Source organism: Anas platyrhynchos, chromosome 1, assembly GCF_047663525.1.
Source record: "Anas platyrhynchos isolate ZD024472 breed Pekin duck chromosome 1, IASCAAS_PekinDuck_T2T, whole genome shotgun sequence".
NCBI lineage: Eukaryota > Metazoa > Chordata > Aves > Anseriformes > Anatidae > Anas > Anas platyrhynchos.
The window spans coordinates 113,813,216-113,839,401 of NC_092587.1; the positions used below are offsets into that span (position 1 = coordinate 113,813,216).

The window sequence follows — 26,186 nt, forward strand, 5'->3', positions numbered from 1 at the left end:
GCTTGAGTCATTTTGGGTACTTTGGACTGCTGCAACCTCATGGTGAAAGTCTTCCTCAGAGACCTCTCTTGTCAACTTTGCAATGTCCCCTGTCATGTTAAAGCTCTACAGAAGATGGCTTCCTTCATGGGTATATGAAACTTTCTCTAAACCAAAGAAAAAAGTAAGTACAATGCCTTCACAACAGAGAATAAGTGATACAAATGCTATATATGACTTGTTACTCAGTGACAGTTTGAATTCTCTTACCTCCATCCAAGAGATTGGCCCAGTAGATAACCCTAAATCCTTGCAGAATCCCATTTAGGGTTTCTTTTGCCAGCGTTGACCAAGAAATAGAAATTGTTTCTGGTGATGTTGCAGTGGCTTGCACATTCCCTGGAGGGCAACTAGGTACTGGAATAAGATATTCATCATTTTTAATTTGATGAATACAACTCAATTTATACCACATTCATGTATGCCTTTTAGTAGAAATCTATATAAAAGAGCACTCTTCACCGTTCTCAGCAGAATCCCCTTCAGCTGCACTTTCATTTTGGATTACTATCCCTCCACCCAGTATTTAATTAGCAGTTACACACTGTTAAAAATGCAAGGCCTTTATTCTTGCTACAATCTCCAGGTTTCTGCAAGTGCAGCTGATTGCCCTGGAATTACTTTTGATATACTCTTTCCCACTAGCTGACTAGTCTTTTAATAGTTTCTTTGTCATGTCTGTTGAAATGGATCCTAAAGCTGAAATATGCATAATATATTCTGTAAACTATTTAAACTTATTTTTGGAATTTTGTGTCCATATTGACATCTTTCTGAACAATTCTTATCTCCTAAAACCAGTGCAGGGGAAAAGTGGCCACTTCTAGAAAAAATACTGTGAAAAATGTTCATAAAATATTTTCACTGACATTTAGAAAAAGTGGAAAAAGTCAGTGAAATATAAGGTATTTCCTTTTGGTCATTTAGCATCAGAGCAATAACTCCAGTCTTAGGTTTTGGTGCTTAAAGCTCATCTTTAATTTTGAGAGTGACCTGAAACTGAATGAAGACATTAAAGGGAAAAAAAAAAAAAAAAAAAAAAAAAAAAAAAAAAGTAAATATGCATGCCAGATTCTGAAGAAAATTCAGATTCTAGCAAAAAATATTACACATCATAATACAAAATATATGTATATGTGTATACTGTCTTCTGATACCTTGTGATGATCTGTCCGGTCTTGGACATGTTCAAAGTAAATGGAAAACTCCAGCTTTCCATGAAGTATATGCCTCAAAATCTATAGCTCTCAAGAGCAGTAGATATGTGCTGCTCCATTTCCCACACATAAAAAGCCAGATTCCTAGCCGGCACTGCCTTCATTACACTGACACTAATATACAGTAGCTGAAAACCTGACCTACACTATCTTTTAGGAATATGTAGAGTTTTCTGTTATACTTCTCTAAAATATTGTGTCTCTCTTTGCATATAGCATCATTCTCTTTTTCCACTAGAGGACTCCCTCTCATTGTTTGAGGAGCGCATTTTACATAGTTTAAAAAAAAAAAAAATCTATAATTTTCCTTAGATTAGACGGTTCACATTTGTCTGAAATGATGATTTTTCTCTCATTAGTTTGTATATTCTTGAAAAACACCTCTCCCTTTTTAGGTTGACAAGATGTAACACAAGAGCTCCTGTTTTCACAGCAGACTAATTTGAAAACAAAATAAGTCTACAAAATTAACAGTATCACTTTACCTTTCTGAGCTATACTTCTTAGTATCTCAAAGTGCACTTTGAAGCTACAATGAGGTCACAAAATTGCAAATGTGACAACATCAGAGCAATAAACTTCTTAATGAAAGCTAGTCAATATTATCCACAGTGGAATATATTCCCTCAATATATTCTGCATCCCTTACAATGTGAATTGTACGTGCTCATTGGCTAACCTCTTACTATCCAGCTGTCCACTATAACTTACATTTATGAAGTCTGATTTTCTACTGTCCACTCCACAATAATCACAACAGCAAATGTAATAAGGCAAAAATAAATAAATAAATAGTGTGACCCAAAATAGCAGTTTGTCAAGGACCTACCATCTTCAAGAGTTGTGGTGATGATTTCCTGAGAAGAAGGTCCTATTCCAGCCCGGTTACAAGCCTGGACTACCATGCCATATTGGGTGAATTTTTTCAGGTTATTCAGTGTATAAACTTCACTGTCCCCTGTGGTATCAATACTGATGATGTTGAACTGGAAATTGCCTCCTGCACTGTACTCCCGATAACCTATCTGGTATCCACGGATAATTCCATTTTGTAAGTGTTTCTTTGGAGCCTAAAAAGGATATGAAAAATTACATGTTAAATATATATTGCCAAAGTCAAGTTGTCCCCCTTAAAAATTTTGAAATACACACAAAGTTAACTTTTATTTTTTCACTGAATGCAAGTCTATTTCTAGGTAACAATTCAAAAATCCTTTCTGAATATGACATAGAAACATTTTAAAATGATATATAAATATAAATGTAGGGTGTTTTCATAGTGCATTCCTATGTTAAAAGAAAGACTATTAAATGGTTCATACACAGAAAAATCTGATAAGAAAATATTTGTTAGTTATAATTTAAATTTAAAATATTTTGTTCTTCTACTAGATGAATCAATCAAAGTTGAGTTGATAAGGATATATTTGCATTACAAGCATACAATTCACAACTAATTCTGTTTTTGTCAGAAGCCACTACCACTCACTTGCTAAGTCTTTAGTAAGGCATTTATAGATTTGTTGAAGGCAGTCACATAAGTTTACTCAGCTAGAAGTATGAGGAGATTTTTATCCTGTGCTTTGAAATATGCTTCTGTTCACTCAGTGCGTAGTGTGGAAAGATGATTAGATAATGAGTGCTGAAGGCAATAATGAATTGGAAAGCTGGGATTTGCATAATGAATAGTTATGAAAACAAAGTGTACAATATCTGGCTTTCAAGAATATGGACAGTACACATTTTTTGGCCATAATTATGTACTGTAGTTCTCAGTTGAAGTACAAGATTCCCTGTACCTCCAGTAGTGGAAATAATTTCTGCAGTAAAAAATGTAGTCTACAGTAAAATAAGGACTGGCAACTCAGGAAAAAAGACCATTATTGACAGAAATACATGTTTTGATTGCATTTAAACAGTAGTGGAGTGATTTCAATATTTGATTATGTTCTTGTCTGATATTCTAATGGATATTACGTGCAATTAGTATAAACAATTTAAGGCACAGTTTATAATCCATGGACAAAAAGCTCTTCCAAATCCTTCAGCCTTCTTTCAAATTCTCGCCAGATGCCCATGAGCTTATCTGTTCCACTGACCCATAAAAAAGGTCTTTGTGACGCATCTTATCGAAGAGAAGCATTAGACGAGTTCAACTGGCACAGACAGAATTTTCTCTTGTTACTATATCTGGCTAAATCTGCTGAGGAACACTTTCTCAAGAAGAATATCCTTTTCTGCCACAGGACCTGTCTATTTCAGCACATTTACTCTCTGTTGGAATAAAGTCTCACTGGAGCTAATAAAACCAGCATAGAATTTGCCTTTCATCCTCTATCAACAAATCATTGCTCTGCAAAAATCACCCTCTCCATATACAAAAGGTATCACTGGATGGATCTGACTCACTGTATTATCCTTTAAGATGATTTATTTTCTTTCTTCCTGCTGCCTTCAGAAACAGAAGCAAAACTTGAAGCAAGAATAATACCTCCACTGTTATTTCAGTTTTTCTGATAAGCTCTCTACAAACATGGTGCATTCTGCTCAGGTGTAGGTGACCAAATTAGGATTTAGCATGCAAAAGTCTGCAGATTCAGGGCTTGAACTCCTTGTAAAGCACATTGCAAGGATTAGAATTATTTTTGTAATCTAAGAAAATATTTTTTTCTTGTTGGAATACTTCTATGTTTTGTCAAAAAACTTTAGAAATATGTCAGTGTATTGTCAGTACCGATGAAGAGAGGCAAAAGGCCGAATTAACCTAAACTATAAACATTTCACACTGACTAAAAGAAAAAGAGCTTGGACAAGGTAGCAGACAACGCAAACATTATTATTAGAGGAATTAGAGCTTTCAGACAATGTTGCAGGTCTCTTTTTTAAATGCATAATAGTCTGGAGGCACCAGTTTAATTATTACAGGACATCGCTTCTCTCCATCAGTGTTAGATTCCGCAATAATTTGGCAAATCCTCTACAGTCTGCATGGAATTTCTTGACTGAAATGTTAACATGAGCACTGTTGCACGTGCAAGTCTCAAGGTCTAAAGCATCTCAGAGTTAAAGGCTGCAGACAGAACTTTCCCAGGTACTACCACAGGAGACTTTTGATCAAAAGCCTTTGCTACAAACACATGCTGCATATTGAGCTCGCAAAGGAAACACGTAAAACACATACATACAGCAGATAATGAAGTTTTCTTATTGTTTAGTGAGTGGTATATGCTACCTACTGATACATACAGCACGCATTAAGATACTGTATGTATAACACTATATACCATAAGGCATGGACTGCGTGCAAAAAGTGAGTGTACACCTTTTACATACTGGAATACAGAACTATATAGCATATATACACATATCATACTGTAAAGCAGATGGAACATAATGACAAATCATAAATTCACTATGCATTAAAATGTTCTGAATTCAATGAATTGAAATCAAAATAGCCTTTCCACTGAGAATTCTGTAATTATGTACTTTCTCATTTTTTAATTGGAATAAAATGGTGAATTTCGTATTCTTTATGAAACATTTTTGTAACTGTTTTAGGTCAGGGGATTTTTTGTTCTTTAAGTAACATTTAAAAAATTTGCTATATTTTTTTCCCACTTTAAGACATACAATGAAAAACATGCTCAGAGTCACTTTGGAACAAAGCACTGAAACATTCCGCTCCACAAAACTTCAAATGTTCCCTGTTAGCACTATCTAAATGCTTTATTTTGGATTGACTTTTTTTTTTTTTTGCACAAAATAAATCACATTTGATGTATACACCTTGTTTATAGGTCTATTTTGAGAAGAAAATTCATTTGTCCATTAAAAGGTGTTCATGGGAAAAAATACAGTTAAGCTTGTCAGTGGTTGTAGAACGTTATGAAAACATTTCAGTCTCTGATCTTACTTATCTCATAAAATGCAATATTTCTAAAGTAAGGCACAGAGGACTTCTGCAAAGCATGACAAAGTAATTGTGTGCATGCATAAAGAAGAGAATGAATATTTCATATGTCTATATATAATAGTTTCTTTTACTTTATAAAGTGCTACAAGAAAAAATAACAAATATTTTCATGTTATTTCCTAAATGAGAATTCCTGTTTAATTTCCATTCTCACTGCATTATTATAAGCTACCAAAAGTGCTGAGTGTTAAAAATTCAGTCTGATACCCAACATCTTATGTGGACACATAGACATGGAATAAGGTAGAATAGTTCAGTTGGAAGGGACCTACAAAGATCATCTAATCTAACTGCTTTACCAGGGCAAGGGTATCAACAACCTCACTAGGAAGCCTGTTCCAAGTGTTTAACCACCCTCAGGGTAACAAACCTTTCCTAACGTCCTGTCTGAACCTCTCCTGGCACAGCTTTGCACTGTTCCTTTGTGTTCTATCATTGGTTACCATGGAGAAGGGATTAAATAGAATAGACCTATGAAACTTTGCTTAACTAGGATTTTCTAAAAAGAGGGCTAAAATAAACTTTAAATGAAGATTAATGATGGCAGCAAGCTGAAGAAATAGTACTTAATAAAATAAAATATAACTGATATGTTGCTCTCTGCTCATTTTGCTGTTACACTGTATTTAAATTATTTTTTTCAACTTTAAACAAAACTATGGTTCTCAACACAATCTCTTTTCTATAATATCATCATACGTTTCCATGGCAAAAAAAAAAAAAAAAAAAAAAGATATTACTTGATGTTTTTTCCCACCATGACAAAATAGCATTTATTTCATGGGAATATTTATTTACTCTCAAGTACTTTGTGTTGCACAATACAACAAATGCCTTCAGCAGTCCTACTCTTCTCTGTACTGCATCATGGGGACCTACCCAAAAGCCAGGATTCAGCATGGGACACAGCTACAGGATGTCTTGTGGTACCTTGTTGAGTAAAGGACTAAAAGTGATCTGCCTGGGCTAGAACTGTAAAATTTCAAGGAAAGTGAATGGCTCACTCCTGTCTTGGGGTTTCTTAATTAGTGGACAGCTGCTACAAATTGTCATTCATGAAATAACTTGTCCAGTAAAGGTGGGACTAAGTGAGCACTAACCCCTCAGGAAGGTAGCTCTGACTTCAACTTTATCTGCAATGGAACTTCCAGGTCAAGGAAAAAGATTAGGTTTTGACTGCATCCAGCACCACACCTGCCATCAGATAAGGCAATGATTGTAAATCAAGGCAAATAGTTTCAAGCTGAGCATTCAGGGTGTTGAAAGTACAAAGATCACAATGAGCAGAATTTCAGTGAAGTGTCAACGTTGCTCTCTGCTATTGATCATTTCACAAGAAGACCTCTCAAGTTTCTGCTGCTTGCAAAACAGCACATCACAGGGTCATATAGCATGATGGGACCATAAGCTGTCGCTGGCTAGAGGGCATACTAGCAAGATAAGCTCACTGCTAAAGCTCCTCTTGTGTTGCTCGACTGTGTGTCAGACACTGCTGGTTAATAAATTTAAAGATCTGCCATCTTGCCCATTTGGCAGATGTAGAGACACCGTGGTGCTGTGAATGGACAGTCTTGGCTGTGAAAGAAAAAGAGGCAGAGAGCAGTTTTGTGCAAACACAAATTTAACATTTAACTTGGGTTGGGTCTCTGGGAATAAGACTCTGGAGACTGGGTGTGCAGCCTGGCAGTGCTGCCTGCAGCAAACACCAAATGTCTGGCCAGAGTCTGCGTAGTACATGGTACCAGGTTCACCGGGGGTGTGTTCTGGGAGTATGGACCTACCTTTTCTCATCTTAATATGTGCTGCAGGGTTACCAGATGACATTTACAAGGTCACAAGTATCTCACAACCTGAGCTAACTCCAGCTGTGAAAATCCCTCTCTATACTCAGCTCATGAGACACGCTGGAACAATGGAGTATATATTCAACACATAGCTCATTTCTGTGATTATTTTGCTATAGCAGATACTGATCATTACTTGACAAGCATTCACAAAACAAACTACTTCCAAACATTATCCTGAGAATTGTTTACACAAATATACAACTCCAGTTCTTCTTTTCATATGCTTCTGCTCTACAGACAACACCTAGAAATCAGGGTACTCGGTTGTAGCTGATGTAGCCTGGAAGTACAAAATTGAATCATATTTTAGGCAGTGTTGTAAAAACATATATGGAAATTTTAATTGTCCTGTGGCTGTCTGCACATATCTGCATCTATAAAATGTAATTGTGCATCTTCAGAATCACAAAGGGCAGCTATAAACTCCAGCAGTAAAGCAATGGTGCCTATCTTCTGTTGTTGCTTTTGAAAATTTTCCCCAATGTGAGCTTTAAAAAAACAAGCAAAGCCTTTCAATCTGCCTACCCACACGTCCATAAGAGAAAGGGAAAACATTAAAACAAGTTCATGCATAGAGTCTTGGATGTTATAGTTGGCTAGATCTGATTGCAGTTACATTTCTCAAGTGCTTTAAAAAGCAACAACCCATTAAGCATTTATTTTGGTTGTTGAGAATCACTGAACACTATGCATTACTTTAATATTTACTTCCTTTTCTCTACTTACTATGTTGAACTTAAATCATTGCTTCATGTATGCTTTTTATAAGTACATTATTGTGTTTTACTTCACCCACCAAGTAACCCTCTGGCTAGAGAACACAAGCCTTCAGTTTTCTGCAATCCATCTAATGAAAACCAGCTCTGATGTAATTTCAAAATCCAAGAATCAGCATCATATTTGTGTCCTGTGCATAAGATATCTGATAAAGACTACTTTTTTTTTTTTCTTTGAGCTTAGTATTGAAATGTCTCATGGAGATAGAATTTTTAATACACTGTTTTAAAAACATTATTAAACTATTTGAAAAATCCTGTCAGATGAGGTTTCTCTGTACAAGCTGAACATCTCAGCAGTTACAAGTCCACCTGCACTGTGCAGAGATCATGCACAAAACCATTTCAAACATAGCTGAAATACCTCTGATATCATCCTGAAAGCATTTAAAACATTATGTGGTTGTCAGAACACCGATCAAAATTTAGAGAAGATGAACTGAATCACAAGACACGTGAGAACTTTTTAATAATAACAGTTGCTGATATTTTTAAATCAGTTTATCTGATTCATCAATTTTCATGGACTATATTGAGACACTATATTGCTCGTTCTGTGCAAATACGATGTCAGTACAGCTCTCTTCCAAAGTCCATTGCAATGGAAAAAAAAAAAGAATCCCATTAGCTCCAATGGTTTGAGGAAAATTTGCCCAAAACCACACTGGAATTCTGCAAGTGCTCATTTTTCATGCATATAGCCTTACCTCTGAAACCAGAAGTAGGAGATGTAATTCTCATTGGTAGAGGCAAGAGTCTGCTGCTCTTACTCTCCACTGAAATATTCTTTCTTTAAATAATGTACCAGTCTTAATGATGAATATTGTAAGACTTTCTGGTAAGATCTGCAAGGTCTCCCCCAAATAAAATAATTCTGATCCACAGTTATAATACTTATCTCAATGGATACTCTCTGAATACACAAAAATATTGTCAGAGCTTTTATACTTGGCTATGTGTATTTATTTACCTTCCAGGTGACTCTAATGCTTTGTGAAGATATGGGCTCAAGCTGAACATCCTGAGGTGGACCATCGGGAGCTGGAAAGAAAGAAAGGAGATACATCAAATCTGTCCTCACAGAACTCAGAATTCTGCACTTCATATGCTATGCTACCCTATTAACATACCAGCATCACAAAGACTTGGACAGTAACAGTACCATATGATAAACTGAAGACATTACTTTGATCAAAGAAAACCAGAGCCTAGCATCTTACTTATTTGGGTATCATCTGTAATCAACAGTGAAATACAACACTAAATGTAGCAACTTGGCAAATGAAATAAGAGTGAATTATAATGACTTTTCTCTCTTAGTGATATGCTCACAGTGCTGTTTGTGTTTTGTAAATAGGGAAGATGTATTTTCGAGAGTTAGAGCCCAGTGATAGCAAAGTAGCAGAACTCATTTAAAAGTAGGTAAGACTGGATCTCCTCAGCCAGCCTTCATCATGCTGCACTTTTCAGAGGGTCCCCCTTAGTTTGCTGGAGACTGAGCGCATACACCCAGGTATCAAATGGTTTATGCATGAAAACCTGCACACTTTATAATCCTTCTTTGCACCCCTTCCCCTGACCAATGTACGTATCCCAGCCTGGGAATCAGACAAAAATAACTATCAGGTGGAAGAAGTCTGCTACAGACCATGTTAAGTAAGGAGGGGTTTCATCTACTATCAATATACTGCCAAGGGTGTGCATGATGTGTTAAATACAAATGAGAAGGCCCAGAGTCAAGAGGCACCTGCTTGTCAGCTGGACAGCTACAAAGCAGATCAGGAATCGACTGGGACTGAACAGAGAGGTGTGAAGTAAATTGCTTGCTCAGCAAGGTAAATCATTGCAAAAGGAAGATCTGAAGAAAGAAATGAAGTAATCTCAAGCTGTTCCATGAGAGTTCCCTAGATGCAGAATGTGGCCTCAGTTAAAAGCTAAATTAAGCTTAATAGCATGACAAGGGAAGTAAGGCAATAAAAAAGATGAGATGGGGCTGTTAGAGGTTGAGCAGCAGTAAATGACAGTTGTAGTGAAAGGAACCAGAACATTTAACTGATGAAAGCAGGAAGACCCAGAATGCAGCCTATAATATGTTTAAGTTATTAAATATGCCCTATTGTTAGCTGTTCTTGACTGTCCTTCATAGAGAAAATTTTCAAAGTTTGAAAGAACTTTATTTCCATTCTCCTTGCATTCGTGTACAGGAAGGAGAGGAGAAAAAGACCACTGGCAAAAATGAGGTCTCTATGATTTTTTTTTGAATCCCGTCCTTGATTCTGTCCCCCCTGCTTAACTAACATGAATGCCATTTCTCTAGGAACACTATAATGTAGTGGAATCTGAGCAAAGCATTTGATCCAATAAATGGGTTTTAAAATGTGATCCTTAAAGTCTTGCCTTTTCCTTGAAAGACCCTAAAAGTTTTTACAGGCCTGAATAGTTAATTGTTCCCAGCATCCATGGTGAAATGTTAATGTTGTTAAATAAAAGGTCATTTATTGTATGCCTTTAATGACATAGAGATTTTGTGACAAAGGCATAACCCAGAAATCTCAGTTTGCTTTATTGATTTCAGTATTAAACAACTGCTATAAAAGTCCTTTTTTTTTTTTTTTTCCTCCTGACAAGCATTAGTGAAAGAGTGTACTTGCAGTGCATTTTCCAACACAGGAACAAATTGGGGTTGTACAGAGAGAAAGATATGTTCTGTAAGCTTTGAAATCATGGCTAGCTGCATGAAAGTACAAAACTAAGTGCTTGACTGTCCATGTGCCACAGAGACCCTTTATGGCTTTCTTTCTAATAGCTAGTGCTGGGTCACTTAGTTTACAATAATATGAGATATGTCATCCACACACTTGCCAATGGCCTGGCTCGAGTTGTTCAGTTTTTATATTGCCTTTCTTGTACCTCTATTTTGCTCCCTTCTTATTCGCTTCTCCCTTATTTCCCTCACCCATACTATTTTCCATTTGCTATCATAAAAACAGAGGACTGAAGTAAACAGTGATCAAAAAAATGATAGTCATTGCACACCACCTGAAATCAAAACCCAGGAAGCAAACATCACATACTTTGCCAAGGCCTGACCTCCCCTCTTCCAATTGTTCCCTAAGTAGATCAGTGACTTCTGAATACAGTTCCACACCACTGGTCTCTCCAAATAGATGGTGCTTATAAAAACAGCAACAAAAGGATCAATCGTTTAGAAACTTGTTTACAAAGAATTGAATAAAATGTTATAATAAGGTTTCATTCTATTCATGGGGAAGCTTTTTAAAATTATTTTATTTTATTTATTTATTGATTTATTTCAGGTCAACTGCTGATTGTGACAACTTAATTACCAGTCAGAGAAAAAACTCAGCAAGTAAGAAATATTCTAAGCATGAGTGAAAAACTGAGAAGGGTAGATCCAAGAACCAACAGTCTACTTGGATGTTTATTGACAAGGAAATATGGGCATTTTGGGGAATAGAGGATGCTAGGTGGAAGAATTGATAAGCTGTTTTCTACAGGGATTTCACATTTTCATTGAATAAAATAAGAGAAAAACATGACCAAATGAGAAATATTTTGCAAACTATCCACCACAAATAAAGCTGTTCGCTGAAAGCTCATAAAGATGTGAATGTTCTTCACAACTTTCCTTCCACTAGGATGAAAAACAACACCTGGTGAAGAAAGAAATGCATCTCATGTTGTCTCCTGTTTACTCAGCTTTGCACTGTGATCCCTTGCATCCTATTCTTATTCAAAAAGTCCCTTGGAACCAAAAAACATGTTCTCCTCACAAGGGGGATATTTTCACTGTGGTAGTTTCACCCATGGTGAAAATGAGTGGGAATTATAGAATTGTACTCATATAAACTGAACTGAGCATCCATCACCAAGTGTTTAAAGTCTAGACAAACATGAATCTTGAAAAAGAAACAGGGTTTTCACTGCCAGGAGAGTCACCCAGCTATCTGCATTATGGTTTTCCTTTCAAAATCCCCAAAGAGGAAAGCATTTCTGACTTCAGATAAAATAGCAGAAAAACTAAAATTAGCAAGATAAAAACGTGTTTTCAAAAGCAAATAATCAACTTCCTGTCTGATCACGTTTTTTCAGGGTAACTTTATCCAGTTTCAGTGAACTAAGGGAGTTGAACCTACTTTGCTACTTTTAAAAGTGCACCTTTGCATGTTATGTATAATTGCAATATGTATCTGGCAGAAGTATTTATAGCCATTCAACTTCTTCATTCCTAACTGCTTCAAGAGAACTGTAGCACTTTTCTCTCATAAGTCTTCTCCAGTGTCACATGTAACATGCAGAACTTGTGATGTGAGAGCATGTATGAGGCATAGTCCTAAGAAATAAACATAAGACAGCATTGGAAGACAGCAATTAGAGTACAAAAATGAGAGGATCCAGACATTAAAGTGAAAATGCAGGAACAGCTCTCTTGCTACAGAAACCTGTAATGATATAGAAGAATAAATGGAAACAAAGAACAGGAGGATGACCCTAATTAATGACAACCAACTGACTTACACAGTAATTAGAAAACTAGATGGTGAGTGGGATGGGGGATCAAATAGACAAAGAAATTTTACATTCCTGAAGATTAAATGTTCTCAAATGGGAGTAACTTAAATTAGTTACCTATACTAATACCTGAGCATCTAAAGAAAGCCACAAGATCCAGAGGGGCTGAACGATACATAGAAATATAATGCTGGTTGTGATGTCTAACTGCAGATACATGTGTGCATTTTCCAATAACCAAAGATGAAAATTTGGAGCATATTGTCTTCTTTGACCACTAGATGCCACTGAACTACTTTAATTACAGGCCTGCATGATGAAGTTACAAAAGTCACAGTGTTTCATGAGAAAAAATCAGTATTTCTTTTGATATAGCTGCAGCAACAGAGGTAGAATATCAAGTAAAGACTCCTCATGTCAGAGAACAATAATTCCCAGCACAATTTAGACGCTACAGAACCAGAGTGTACCTGCTTCATCAGTTGTGATGGTGAGCTCATTGCTGGCCTCACTCTTGCCGATGCGGTTCTTGGCATACATGCGAATGTTGTAAGTTGAGGAAGGGTGGAGGTCAATGATAGTGGCTTGGTTTAGCTGAGGGGAAACGTCTTTGGTTCTCTGAACAGAATCCCAAGAGTCTATTTAATCAGAGATTAAAACAAAACAGACATGTAACATATGATGTTAATGTTACCAACACAAGTCTGCAGTTAAACCATCTAGTGCAGCAGGATTCTGCTCTTGTAGAATTAACTCAGCTAATACCTGGTGCTATATACAAGAAACAAATGATCACATTCTTTCATGGCTCTCCCAATGCTCCAAATGTAGCACTGTAAAGAATAAGATCTCAGCCCAAGGGACACCAACAAGTCTGAGAGAATAGCTGATCCTCTGTCTTTTTGAGGGTTAGTGAGAGCAGCAAAGATTCTCCAGCTTTGTGTCTGTGTGTACACAGTTTTTTTTGTTTTGGTTTGGTTTGGTTTGTTTTTTAGTACTGTTACAGTGGAACAGCTGTGAAAAAGATGGGAGCTACTGCCCCAGAGGAGTACGATTCAGTGTGGAAGTTGGTTATGCTCACAAAAGGTGGGGAAAAAGAATTTGTAAATAGGAATGAAGAGTTCTTGGATTAGCAGAGATCAAGCGGAAAGTTTGGTCTCAAACTCCAGGAGCTCAGACCACAGTTAGCACAAGCTTGGAGTACCTTGCTGGCTTAGACATGGGACTCAGCACCCTCCAGCACTGATGTTATTGCCCTGACTCATGTTAGGATATAAGAACAGTTTAAAACAAGGGGAATTAAAAACCTTCTTAGATGTTTGCATAAATTTGAAAAAAAAAAAGAAAGAAGGAGCACATTATTTTTATTCATAGTTACCATTCATCTGTCTGTTATGCTTTTAATAAATTCTCCACACACATAATAGAAAAATGGATTGAAATTGGCTAAATCCAGTGACCCCTCAGTTTCATCTATGCAGTTTGTTTCTGCAAACAGAATAGCAGAATCTATCTGTTTAAAGCATCTTGATATCTCTTTTGAGCTGCCATCCATCATTTCTTTTCTTACAGCAGCCAATGTTTCTCTTTTAACCTCTGCAGCATCCTAAGGGGGATGTCGCTGGGGGCTCTACTGTAGTGTTTTACAGTATAGGTCACTGTAGGCAGAATCACAGAAAGCTCAGCAGATGAGAAAGACTAGTTTAAAAATAGAAAGTTTACTCAGATACAGAACATTTGCACACACTGTAAATTCTTTATGTGTAGCTTGCTAGAAGGTACGCAAGTTGTCACAATGACATCTGCAACTTCACTGGTTACAGAGCCTTTTTTGCTTGTCTGTGTGGCTTAATTTACCCAGAAAACATTTAGGAATCAGCCTTTTATGTGCTAACCAAGTGCACTTGGATTTATTTTCCTTGGTAACTGAGATTGCCAAAACTTCCTCTGTAGGATACCTTCAGAAGCTCAAGAAGAGTTACCTGCAGGCAGCACCAACTGCTTTCAGTTGGTTTTCTTAAACTCTACAGAATTTCCTCAACATGCTAATAGACAAGTATTGTCAGTGTCCTACATTATGGCTCATAATACCTGACACTCTGCTTTAAAATATGTCACTTACCAAGTGCCACAGTAACCATTTGCTCACATCTGAAGCTCTTCAAAGCCAAATGCTTCACAAGATAGTATGAAACACCCAATGTACCAAAACAAGAAGATTTCAGACACTGTAGGTTAAGAATTACCCAGAAATGAGAGGCTCTCTACAGGTATGAACTTTACATCTCTTTATGAGCTAGAAAACTGGAGAACATGTACGGGGAGATGAGATTGATCTAGGGTGTGGTGAAGCCCATGTGCTCTCCTCAGCTTTGAAGAGTGTCCTCGACCTGGCTGGTGTGTGGCATGGTAACAAGGGGTCTGCATTAGAGGCCATGAAAAGATCTGGGGACCTTTGAATCCAGTGTGCAAAACTCCAATACCAGGATCTGTACTAAACTACAGCAGTACTAATAACATTAGTTATTTCTGTATCCCTGGGAAATCTTGACCAGCAGTTACATTCTGTTGTGTCAGACATTCTACAAGCACAGAAGGAGGCTCTGTTCAAGTATACCATGCCAAAAGGAAAAGAATTGAAAAGAAAAGACACATTTGGTTTGGAGAATGTGCTAAATTTCCCTTGATGTGGATATTTTCTTTTAACACTGTCCACACATTATTACATTGCTTAAGTTTTCAAGCAGTTGTTTCAAATACTGACCTCTAAGTGGTGAAAACCTGTAGTATATATTAACTGCAGAAATCAAATAAATGGATTTGAAAATTCCTGTGATTCTTAGTAGATTAAATAATGGCATGCCATGAAGAAAGAGATGAAAACTCAGTCTTCTGTACTTATAAATGTAGGCTTCCAATGTTTGTTTATAACTAAGGTTTGAACTTCAGAACTACATTTTGATATGTGTATCCCCTTTTTGAAGAGGAAAGCAAATGAACAAAAGCAATCACCCCAACTGAGTAAGTGCAGAAAAAAGTTAATCAAATTGTCTCCAAAATTGCTTTCAGTTGAAAAAAAAAAAAAAAAGTAATAAATAAAACACTTTAAAAAGTGTTAATAATAAAAAAATTATGTTAATTCCTTTTTTTTTTTTTTTTTTCTTGACAAATCCTAAAAATATTTTCTTGTTTACAAGTGTTAAGTATTTGTTCAACGAGGTATTAAGACTGACTGTTGGCTCCTTTTATTGCCATTCCAGAGTGGTTTAAAATCTACTCACCTAGAAGGCTGAAAAAGCACAGAAAACAAGTAGCAATAGGCTAACAACAACAACAGCAAAAAGTTGAAGTTAAGCGTGGAAATTTTAATGTGATTTTTATTCCACTCATGAAATGTGACACCCAGGCACTTCTTGGTGTTATATAAAATGCACACTGACACAATGATTTATGAAACATTTATGATTTTATGAAAACCAACAGCTTCTCACTCATTCCTAAAATAAAGGCTGAAGCTTTGGGATTGCTCTACAGAAGACAATTAGGCCTATTTGCGCTTCAGTTCTAATTTCAGTGCAATGACTGCCTCTTCCCACGCCCGGGTGAGGAACTATCTGTCTTTGCCTGCGGTGCCATCTAGTGACGCGGTCCAACACCGCAGCCAGCTGAGACTGCCTGCTCAACACCCTGCATCCCTGGCAGGTTTGGGGGAAAAAAGCCTCAGTTCTGCAAAAGCATCTGCATCCTGAAGAAGCAGGGGTTTACCTTAGCACAAGAAAGCAGAAAAAAAAAATCATCTGCTTTCAGATTAGGACCTAAACAGAACTGGTCATTCTGCTCCTCAGCTTTCCCTAATGACATCAAAGTAAAAAAAAAAAAAAAAAAAGGATGAGGGCTGATATGGTTGATAAGTGGTCATCTGAACAGTCTCTGAAACTGAGAGGTTTTACAGTTTTCCTTGAGAAGTCTACATTATGCATTCCACTGCAGACCCATTTTTGAGTCCCCAGGGTAAGTAAAATAGATGGAAAATTTAGCATTAGACTCAGCTTTGAAATCTGCTTTTAGTTTTAGTATATCACTTTATGTATGCAAACCACCTGCTGGAGTCAACTAATTATACCAGAATTAAACCTTCTGATGAAGGGAGAAACAGTAAAAGAAAAATACCTGGATATCTTGGTTGTGAAGAAAGATTGGGAAAAAGAAACACCATGCAACTAAGCGAGAAATATTTTCCAGCATTTACAGTGAGTTTAAGACACAGATGCTGTCACAGCCAGGCAGAAGCCATCTCCAAGAACATTGTTCTGGAGAGCTTTCTTGGCTGTCTGAACAAGGAACAGCATAAGTGGCAGAACAAAAGTTTCACCATCCTCCTAGTGACTTTGTAGCCACTGAGGCATATCTGTAAAGCACCCTTGCCTTTGTGGCAGGAACATTTTCCCTTTGTTTACTCAAAGAAAGAAAAGTAGTCCTAGCTGTTCAGTGCAGAGGACTATGCTGCACCATTCATTCATCCTGCAGTTTCTCACAGAGCCAGTGCCTTCCAGTCTTCCAGACAAGAATCTGACTTGTTGAGAATAATGGTCATGGACAAACAACAGCAAAGTGAATGAAAAAGGCTAAAAAATTACAATAGGCCACAACAGAGTAATGCTCTTTAAACTGGATTTTGAAATTGTTCATCTTTATTGTTCATCTTCTTGATGATATAATTATGAAAAAAAAAAGTGTGCAACAATTCAGAAAAACTGATCCTAGCTTCTCCAAATACTTATCCACAGATTCAAAACAAACAAATACTTCTGTTTTTTGTAGTGAGATAATCTGCTCTTTTCAGGATATGACCTCAAGTATTTGCCTTGATACATAGATAAATATTTTCTCCTTCACTAGTTCTGCCACCCCCTATTTTTTTATTTCTTTCAAATTTTTAAACCTCTATTGCTATGTTTTGTCCTGATATTTTCATCCAATCTGATAAGGCTTCCTTTGCTCTCTTGCTATTGATTTATCATGTCATATTATGGAGACATAATTTTGCAATGCACGTTCACAGTGATCACCTCTTCATTTTTGCCTGCATTCAGTCTTGTCACTTGATGACATTGAACTAAATCTAACAAAGATATTTTAGAGCTCTGAAGTCAGAAGGGACTCTGTCCAGTCCTCCAAAAGGAAAGCAGCTAAATCTTCCTAGCTATGGGTTGTACTGAGTTATATTGTTCCTTCAGAAATACTAGTGATGTTTTAGGGTCAGAAAGGAGCCTAATAGGTCAGAATGACTTTCAAACACTGTTCTGGAACAAGTGGATGGTTGAAAAGAAAGAAAAAGAAACAAAGAGTAAAAATCCAGGAACTTTTAGGTATACATGTCCCTTGAAGGCATCCTTGCCTAGTCTGTATCTCCAAACCTGTGATTCCTGACTACAGCCTCAGTGGGGAGTTTCTACATGAAGCCTCTCAGTTGTCCTGTTCATCTGTGCATTATCAATTTCATTTACAAAGCCATGAGAAAATGGTGACTGATAATTTAACACTCTTGAAAATATTTTGTCCAGTAATACAAGTATCACAATACTTCTGCCTAAAAAAGTAAAGCATAAAGGAAATACACAATATATGAGAAATGAAGGATAGTAAAGATGGGTAGAAGAATATTTTTAGTTGGTAAATTTTAGAGTTTTATGAACAAGTACATTTTTACACCTCAGAACTAAAAGGAGAAGACTATAAAAATACTATAGTTGCTTTCATAAATTGTGTATAAACAACCTCACACAAAACATTCCTACGTCACCTTATAAATAGTGCAATAAACTCCAACATAAGGCAGTATAATATAATTTCTCAGTGTCTTTTTAATCATACTTAAAATTTCTTTCTATTCCCTTCTCAAAACATGACTCAAGGACAGTACCTATCAATGTTCTTAATTTAAAGCACGATCTTACATCACAAATGTAGTTCCAACACAGCTTGAATGGTGTTAGATTTCAAAAGACAGTGAACAATTTTGGGGGCTTAAGAAAAAAACACAACTATTTTTAAAATACCAACCAGAACAGGAATATTTTCCTGAATTAGGAGATTGTATTTATTTTTTTATGTTCATCTCACTCATCTTATTAAATGTTCATTGATGTGACTCTATGGTGACCTAGCAGAAAGGTCTCTGCATAGCCTGCCAATATGTGCTGCTGGTCTTATCCCTCAAAGTATTTCCAGTACATTATTGAATACTCATCATAGTGAGTTTTCAAAACTACCACACAGCTTTCTTCACCCATAAATTATAATAACTACACAATTTCACTGCTAAATTTCCAGGTAAGGTGCCATGTACTCATATACATATAGATAGAAAACTGAAAATCAGCACTACAGGAGAAGCTAATTGTAAAGACGGGTATTTTTCTATAGGGAAAAACAGAAAATGAAATGAAAAAAAAAATCCAAATGGAAAAAAGATTGAGGACTGTATCAGGGACCAAAAATCATCTAGAAAAAACACCATTACCAACTACTACTTACACAGAATTTTTCCCCCTTACTTTTATGTAGCTTTCTCAGGTAAATGGAAAATGCAGCAATTGTTAAATATAATGTCCTTACCTCAGAAAAAGACAACAAATGAAGATAAATCATACTGTGAAAGATTAAATAAATCTTGGTAAAATTTTCCATCAGGAACTTTCAATTTATGAATTATCTTTTACAACACAAATTCAATGACGAATGCCTTGAAGAAAGTCAAGTGACAGGGATTTCTTCAAGGGAAGATTACTTCTTACCTGACTTATTCTTGCATTCAATATCATAGCCAGTGATAGGGCTGTTTCCATCAAATCCCATGGTCCATCTGAGGGCAATACTGCGTGCTCTCACCTCTCGGATTTCTATCTCAGGAGGGTCAGGGGGCTCTGAGTAAACACGAATGCTTAGTTTTAGTCAGAAGAAAGCCCATACCCATAACAAGACAACACTAATGAGTGTGGCACTCACATGGCTTACTGGTGGTAAGCTTTCATGTCATTTTCTCCAGTCACTCATTAGTACCTTGAGCCAGTTAATCACCCACAGAAGAATACTCAACAGAGGAAGCAAAAGTCACTTTTTAGCTAAGAGTCACAGATATAACATTGAATACTAACTTCTGTTTAACCATCTAATATGCTACATACAGTTACACTTTCCTTAAAAGCACTCCAGATTGGACTACTAATTCTGGGAAAGATGTTTGCCTTGAACATGACATTTCAATTATACTTCTACAGTTTTTACATTGAAGGTGATGGTAGAAATACAAATGCTAAACTTGAAAGTGCTAAATTTGGTGAGGAAAGGGAGTAAGAATTGAAGTATGTTTAAAAATCTTAACTACACTAAAGCCTCCTTCTACCTCCACAGAATTAAGAAAGTAAATATTTTTTGTATTGTATTTTTGTATTGTATGTATTTGTATTGTATTTTGCATTTGTATCCAAACTCATGTCTTTTTAAATTGTAAAGGCAGTTTAATTGAGCTCTGGTGTTGCTGTGAACTTTTTCCCAAACTCCACCTGAATTTCTTGACAGGCTGCTTTAGGAGTTGGACTTGATGACCCTTGTGAGTCCCTTCCAACTTGGGGTGTTCTATGATTCTGTGATTCATCCAGTGAAATCTGCAGGTATGTGAACTAAAGAATGGGGAGAAAGAAATCTGAAAGTCCTGGAAATTTGCTGTGTGCATGCTCAAAGGCATACAGGCACAGGAACAAGCATCACAGAAAAATGAGTGGCCAGTGGCCAAGTCATGCTTCTGCTCTGCATCTCCAACACTGTCACCTCAACAATTCCAGAATTTGCTGCTGAGTGCCTGTAGGAGGGGAACCCCAGCAGGCAACGTAGATTCCTAGAGCTTTCATTGTACAAACTGATTACAATTTGTTTTGACTGATTAAACTTGAAATATTTTGTTTGTAGACACACATTGTGTTTAACTTTTTTTTTAAAAGAAATAAAATCAGATTGTTTTTGCTTTGTGTTTTAAGCACATTTATTCTTTAAAAACAAATGTAACCCTCTCTTCCTTCTCCCCAAAGTAAACCCCTTATATCCACTGTTCCTACTGAAGATATTAGTTTTAAGTATCTTCAGTAGATTGTCTGCTAGTGTATTTAAGAAAAAAAAACAAAAACCAAAAAACAACAACAACAAAAAAACCACCTCTCCTTATTAATTTGTACAGATCTAGAAAGACTCTGGAGCTTATCCTTTGTTTTGATTTAATTTGTAATGCTGGAAAATGAGAGACTGAGCATCTTAATCCAGCTCCTCATTTCTTTGACAATGAGGAATACATTTAATTAGGAACCAGAGCCTCCCTCCCCCAACAGATTTCTGAGCATGGCATACACTTACTGTACTACAATAGCTGTGTTTTTTTCCTTATGTTGTCCTCTTCCTACCTTGCACAGTGAGCTGAATTATTCCACGATCCTCCCCATAAGAATTGATGGCATGGCAGGAAAAGAAGCCAGAATCTTCACGTACAGTTGGCAAAATCTACAGGTGGTTTGAAAAGAAGTGATTGATTGAACAGCACGCAGAGAAAATAAACCAACAGCTTTTCTGTATGGTGCAAGAAAAATTGTATAAACTGTTTTACTTGACAGCAGTAAACAGATATTACATGTTATACACATACATACATATGCATAGTAAAGCATCCAAAATACTGTAACTTATCAAAACTAGGAACACCTGGGTTGAGGAAGTAGGCTATCAGCTCTACATGTGTAGTCAGGAGTTGGAGAACCACCTATTCCTGTAGCTTCTCATCAGGAGCCTTGTTCCCAGTCACTCATAAGTTTGCCAAGTATTTAACAGTTGGCTAAAATTTGCCATACAAAATGGTGTCTTCTGCTGCCTCCAAAATTTTCCGGATAATTCTGAAAATAACTCAAGTCACTGAAGTCTGTGTGGAGGAAATAAAGGTTCAAATACTGCTGGTGAACCATGTAGTATTCTGCATGATGTCTCATAATAAAAATTGGGTGGTCTTTCCTTTCAATTTGTTATTTTATAATGTAGACAATTACATATTTTCTTTACATACATGATCATAATGATATTTTTCTACAGGACCACTGCTTCATTCAAAGCACGAGAGGGAGAGGATTTTATAAATGAGCACATATTCCAAATGACATTTTCTTATCATTGTTCAGTGTGCTCTTCACACTTTATTTACTGCACACAGTTCAAACTGTGCCCTGAAGACAGGCGTATTCATTCTCGCACAGCATTTTCTATGACATTCACCTGTGCAATTTCCATTGCAGAAACATGAGTGAATTTATTTTCATAAACCCTGACATCATGGAGAGTATTACCACCATTTTGTATGGGGAATTAAGGAACCAGACATATGATAATGTTTGTAGGTGTTTGACAAGTTGCCACATAGTAGCTTATCCATGGTAACTCCATGTGCTCTTTACTCCTTGGTGAAGCCAAGGTAATATGAGTGCAACTCTTATTCACCATTGATTAAGATAAATGGATTTGTTTCCCATGCGCTACAAGGATACTGGAGAGTTACCATCCAAGATGTGGTAACTTGTCAATCTGTTTTAAGTTGCACATGTGGCTGAGATTAAAGATAGAAGAACGAAAGTTTTCAGAGCCCAATTTGATACATCTAGGGCCTTCTTTTCCCCCCTCGGAGTCCTTAGCAATAAATAGCATTTCATATGTTCATAACAGCTTCCTTTGTGTTAAGCTGCAGCTATGAGGGCTTAGTACTTCTGCAAATCAGACCCCAAGGGCTCAAGGCAAGTACCTAGAAAACAAAGAACACAAAATTATTGGCCACCTGTGAAAAGTTTGGTTTCAATGATCAGCCTTGCATCACAAAGTGTCTTTCATTACTTAACCCTAATTCAACTCCAGAGAAAATCCAAGTCATGCCTGACTGAGGCAGGGGTCCTGCAGAAAAAATAAAAGCTGAGTATACAACTAAGGATCACATCATCATGCACACACACAAAAGCACTCAATTAAAGGCTTCAGAGACAACCTTAATCCCAACATTTTCTAGTTTGAGGGTATTTTATCTCTCAAAAGTCAAAGGTTTTGTATGTAACATAGATATGCATGTAGAAGGCCACTACTGTATACAACAGCTTCAGAACGGAATTCTCCAAGCAGGTCTCCAGCCTTAAAAAAAAATAAACGTTGTGCATCCAGGCACTATCTTTTTAAAGCCAATAAGACGAATGAGGGCAAAATAGTCTAAATGTCTATTATGTTCTTGAATATTATTCAAAACACAAATGTACTAATATACACAAATTCACACATCCTTCCTCACAGAAATCAATGACGAAGTTCCCTTAATGAAAGCAAAACCAAACTTTTGCTGGATGTCATCCAACACAATTTTTGGTGAGTGAAGAAAGAGATATACCTTAAGAGTTACAACAGAATATAGGTAGAATCAGCAGAGAGCTGGAGAGTTATTGCCCTAAGCTCAGTAAAAATGTTTTTAGGAATGTGACTGAAAAATGGAAAATTGATATTTTTGAATTAAAATATGTATTTAAAAATATTTTATATTTCCTAAAGTATGTGTAAAAATATAAAGGAATGGACTGGAAACTTGCTTGTGCTGGAAAAGTTCAAACTTGAGTGGACAAAGTTGTATACTGAGACTAATATCATAACCCTATCCATTATAGGTGACACCAGAACAACATGAGTGTCCTTTGCTTCCATGACCTTGGGATGGTCTTAAGTCTCCAAAACAACAGTGCTACCCATGTAGCCTCTCAATCTAACCCATATGAGCTACTTAGAAGTTAGTGGAACCCCATATTTATCAGTCAAGATGGCACTGCTGCCTGTCGGAGAAGCAGAAGTGAAGATGATGATTACACCCTGTTGCTACATGGCTTGGTGACTTCTGCTACTATATATAAATGCCAAATACTACTGGCAGCAGTAGATATACTACTTATCTACATGTGCTTTTTTCCTTCTATTTCATTTTGAATCTGATGACTAACCTTACTTTGTAAAATTGTTCATGTATGGCTCACAAGCCCCACAGAGTAAAAGGGAGAAAAAAATATTTTTAAAAGACTCTATTTTTATATCAGAATAGCTTAATGACTTTGGTGAAGTTAAACCTGACACACATCACATCTAATGGTCAGATATTCACTCAACGCTTATCAGTGTACTGAAAATTGAGCCATGTTGCCCCAGGAAGGACAGGACAAGGCATGAACCATGTTGCTCCTGAGACAGAAAAGATGGAGGGGCTGTGAATCAGCCTAGCTGTCTTGTTGCCTCTGTAGCATAAGGTGATGGAGATGGTGACTGATTTTTCTGGGAGATGGGATGCCGACGTTTCCTGTACTTCCTCTTGGTAGCAACAGTAGTCAGCCTAGCTCTCCAGGTCTGTGCCACAGATAGATCAAGTGGTGGGGTTTTGGCCTTCTAGAAAGAAATAGCTGTGCATCCCTATCAAAATCAAAATCAAACCAAGCAACAATCTCACACATGTAAATGAGTCACGGGTCACTTTATTTTCTTACCTGCAGAGTAGAGATCACTTCATCTCCAACTTCCTTGGTGGAAACAAGATAACGGGACATTTCAGGGTTAATGATTCGGTCCTCTTTCTCCCAGCGGACTATGATGGGTTTCTCTCCATGTGCTGTGCAGCTCATCTCCTTCTTTTGACCTTGTGTTGCCAGTGTGGTGTTTGGATAGGAAGTTATCATAGCTGGAACTAAAAACAGACAGAGCAACAAAGACAGTTCTTCAGTGAGGTGACTACTCTGACCAGAAAGGTTGACTGTCCAGTCTGTCTCTCATTCAGTTTGTCCATATTTGAACAGATGGCCAAAAATGCATGAAAGGATTTTACGTTCAATTTTATGTGAGAAAATCTTAAAAGAGAAGATGAGCCTCAAAGGGAACTTACCAGAGAAAAGCAAAGACTGGACAGTGTGTCTATAGAGACAGAAGATGCACATCCAAATGAAACTTGGCTCCATTTATTTTTCTGCCCATAGGACAATTTGTACCATAACTACAATATGCACAGCACATAAAAGTACTGTAAGTAACAAACACTCAGAAACTGGACCACTAAAGAACTGATAGAAATTTCTTATACCTTCTGGTGAACATTTTACTATACATTTATCACAAATATGCACAAAGCTAACTGAAAGTACGTTTACCTGTTTTATTTGCTGACAGATATACGCTCTATCCTTGTACATGACAGTAATGGCCTATCAAAATGAGAGCTCCATTAAGCCAGAAGATGTACAAAATGAAGAGCAGCTCTGCACCAAAGGGCTTACACTACATGTACATGTATGTGCTGAAGACATAGTTAAACTGTACTCAACTGCAGGTATAATTAAATAATTAAATAAACATATCTTGAAAATAAACCTATCTCGATTTGCGTTTAAAATATTTGCAAGTTATTTTCAGAATTTGCAGAACAGTTGGGATACAATCACCAACTTCATTACTTATTCAGGATTCTTAACTTTCTTAAAGTTGAAAAAATACTTTCTCATAAGAATTGACATAAAATCCAAGTATTTTTTACATTTTGGAAGGATAATTCTTTTTCTGAAACAGGATGGTCACTTTTATGTCCTCACTAGTCAGTCTTTTTCTTACCATATGATTTGTCCCCTGATGAATAGCATCTGGGCATTTGTGAGTACAAGAAATAAAAGTCTGTAAGTCTGTCTTATAGTTATGACAACTTACCTGCTTGGGAGAAATTGGAAAGCCCCGGATAGCACACAGAACTGCTCTCTCCTGAAAGCAGCAGTCCACTCTTTTCAACTTACATAAAGTGACAATAAATAATCCCTTCACTGAGCTCTTATACTCCAGGGCTGACTCCTGCAGTAGTCCTATTCTCATTTTTATGCATGAACACTTGCCCCTTCTTATCAGTACGATTTACTCATTCCATCCTAACTTCCCTGGGTCTCAATTTTAAGATGACATTGGCAGTGAACCTGGTTTGAGGCCTTCCTAATTCTTTCTCCTGTATAGATTACATCTATTACTACCAGACAGAAAATAAAATAAAATAAAATAAAATAAAATAAAATAAAATAAAATAAAATAAAATAAAATAAAATAAAATAAAATAAAATAAAATAAAATAAATTTTTAAAATTTGTATTGAAATGAATTACTATAATTGCTGTTTTGAAATGCTAATGTTTGATGGCATGACCTTTTCACATGTCAGAACTATTGATGCTTGGATATGACAATATGTCAGGATGCAGCCCTTTCTGTACAAACGACTCCTGAACCATAATAAAATGATTCAAAAATTATCAAGGCCATGGAGCGTGGGTGAGAATTACGAATGGGATCTAATTACAGGAAGAATTCTTAGAAAGGTCTTGTGTGAGACATAAGGCTCTTTAAGGACTTAAAGTCCTTTAGTGACAATGTATGTCTTGTTAAACTATTTTGTTATTAGATTGCAATTAGTTTTTTCAAAGAGAAGCACTCAAAGAAATGATGAATAATCAAAATTGAAATGACTGATATAATCTTCTAGAGAACGGAAAAATCTTCAGGTTTACCTAGACTCTTTCCAGGCACTGATACCCACAAAGAGGTTATTTTCAAAAAGTCACTTTTTCAGTCCATCAAAGTTTTGTGTCTGAACAAAGAAACTACGAGGCCTACGGAGTTGTAGGCTTGCGGGCCCCATATGCACAAGTATGTGCACTCAAACATATCTGCC

The 26,186-nt window shown here is 36.6% G+C and overlaps 1 protein-coding gene across 5 annotated transcripts in view; it reads right to left on the reverse strand.

Annotated features, from left to right (window-relative positions):
* DSCAM (DS cell adhesion molecule) overlaps window positions 1–26,186 on the reverse strand; it is a 477,845-nt gene that overhangs the window by 83,882 nt on the left and 367,777 nt on the right. For 3 of the 5 annotated variants that reach the window (XM_072027123.1, XM_038167513.2, XM_038167515.2), the window contains exons 12-18: window positions 23,977–24,173; window positions 20,842–20,938; window positions 19,186–19,314; window positions 12,859–13,026; window positions 8,826–8,896; window positions 2,086–2,326; window positions 250–396 (exon numbers count right to left, since the gene is read on the reverse strand). In XM_072027123.1, coding sequence (XP_071883224.1) covers window positions 250–396; window positions 2,086–2,326; window positions 8,826–8,896; window positions 12,859–13,026; window positions 19,186–19,314; window positions 20,842–20,938; window positions 23,977–24,173 — 1,050 coding nt within the window. Of the gene's footprint in view, window positions 1–249; window positions 397–2,085; window positions 2,327–8,825; window positions 8,897–12,858; window positions 13,027–19,185; window positions 19,315–20,841; window positions 24,174–26,186 lie in introns of those variants that run through there. The other 2 variants (XR_011804715.1, XM_072027136.1) reach the window with 2 other exon arrangements.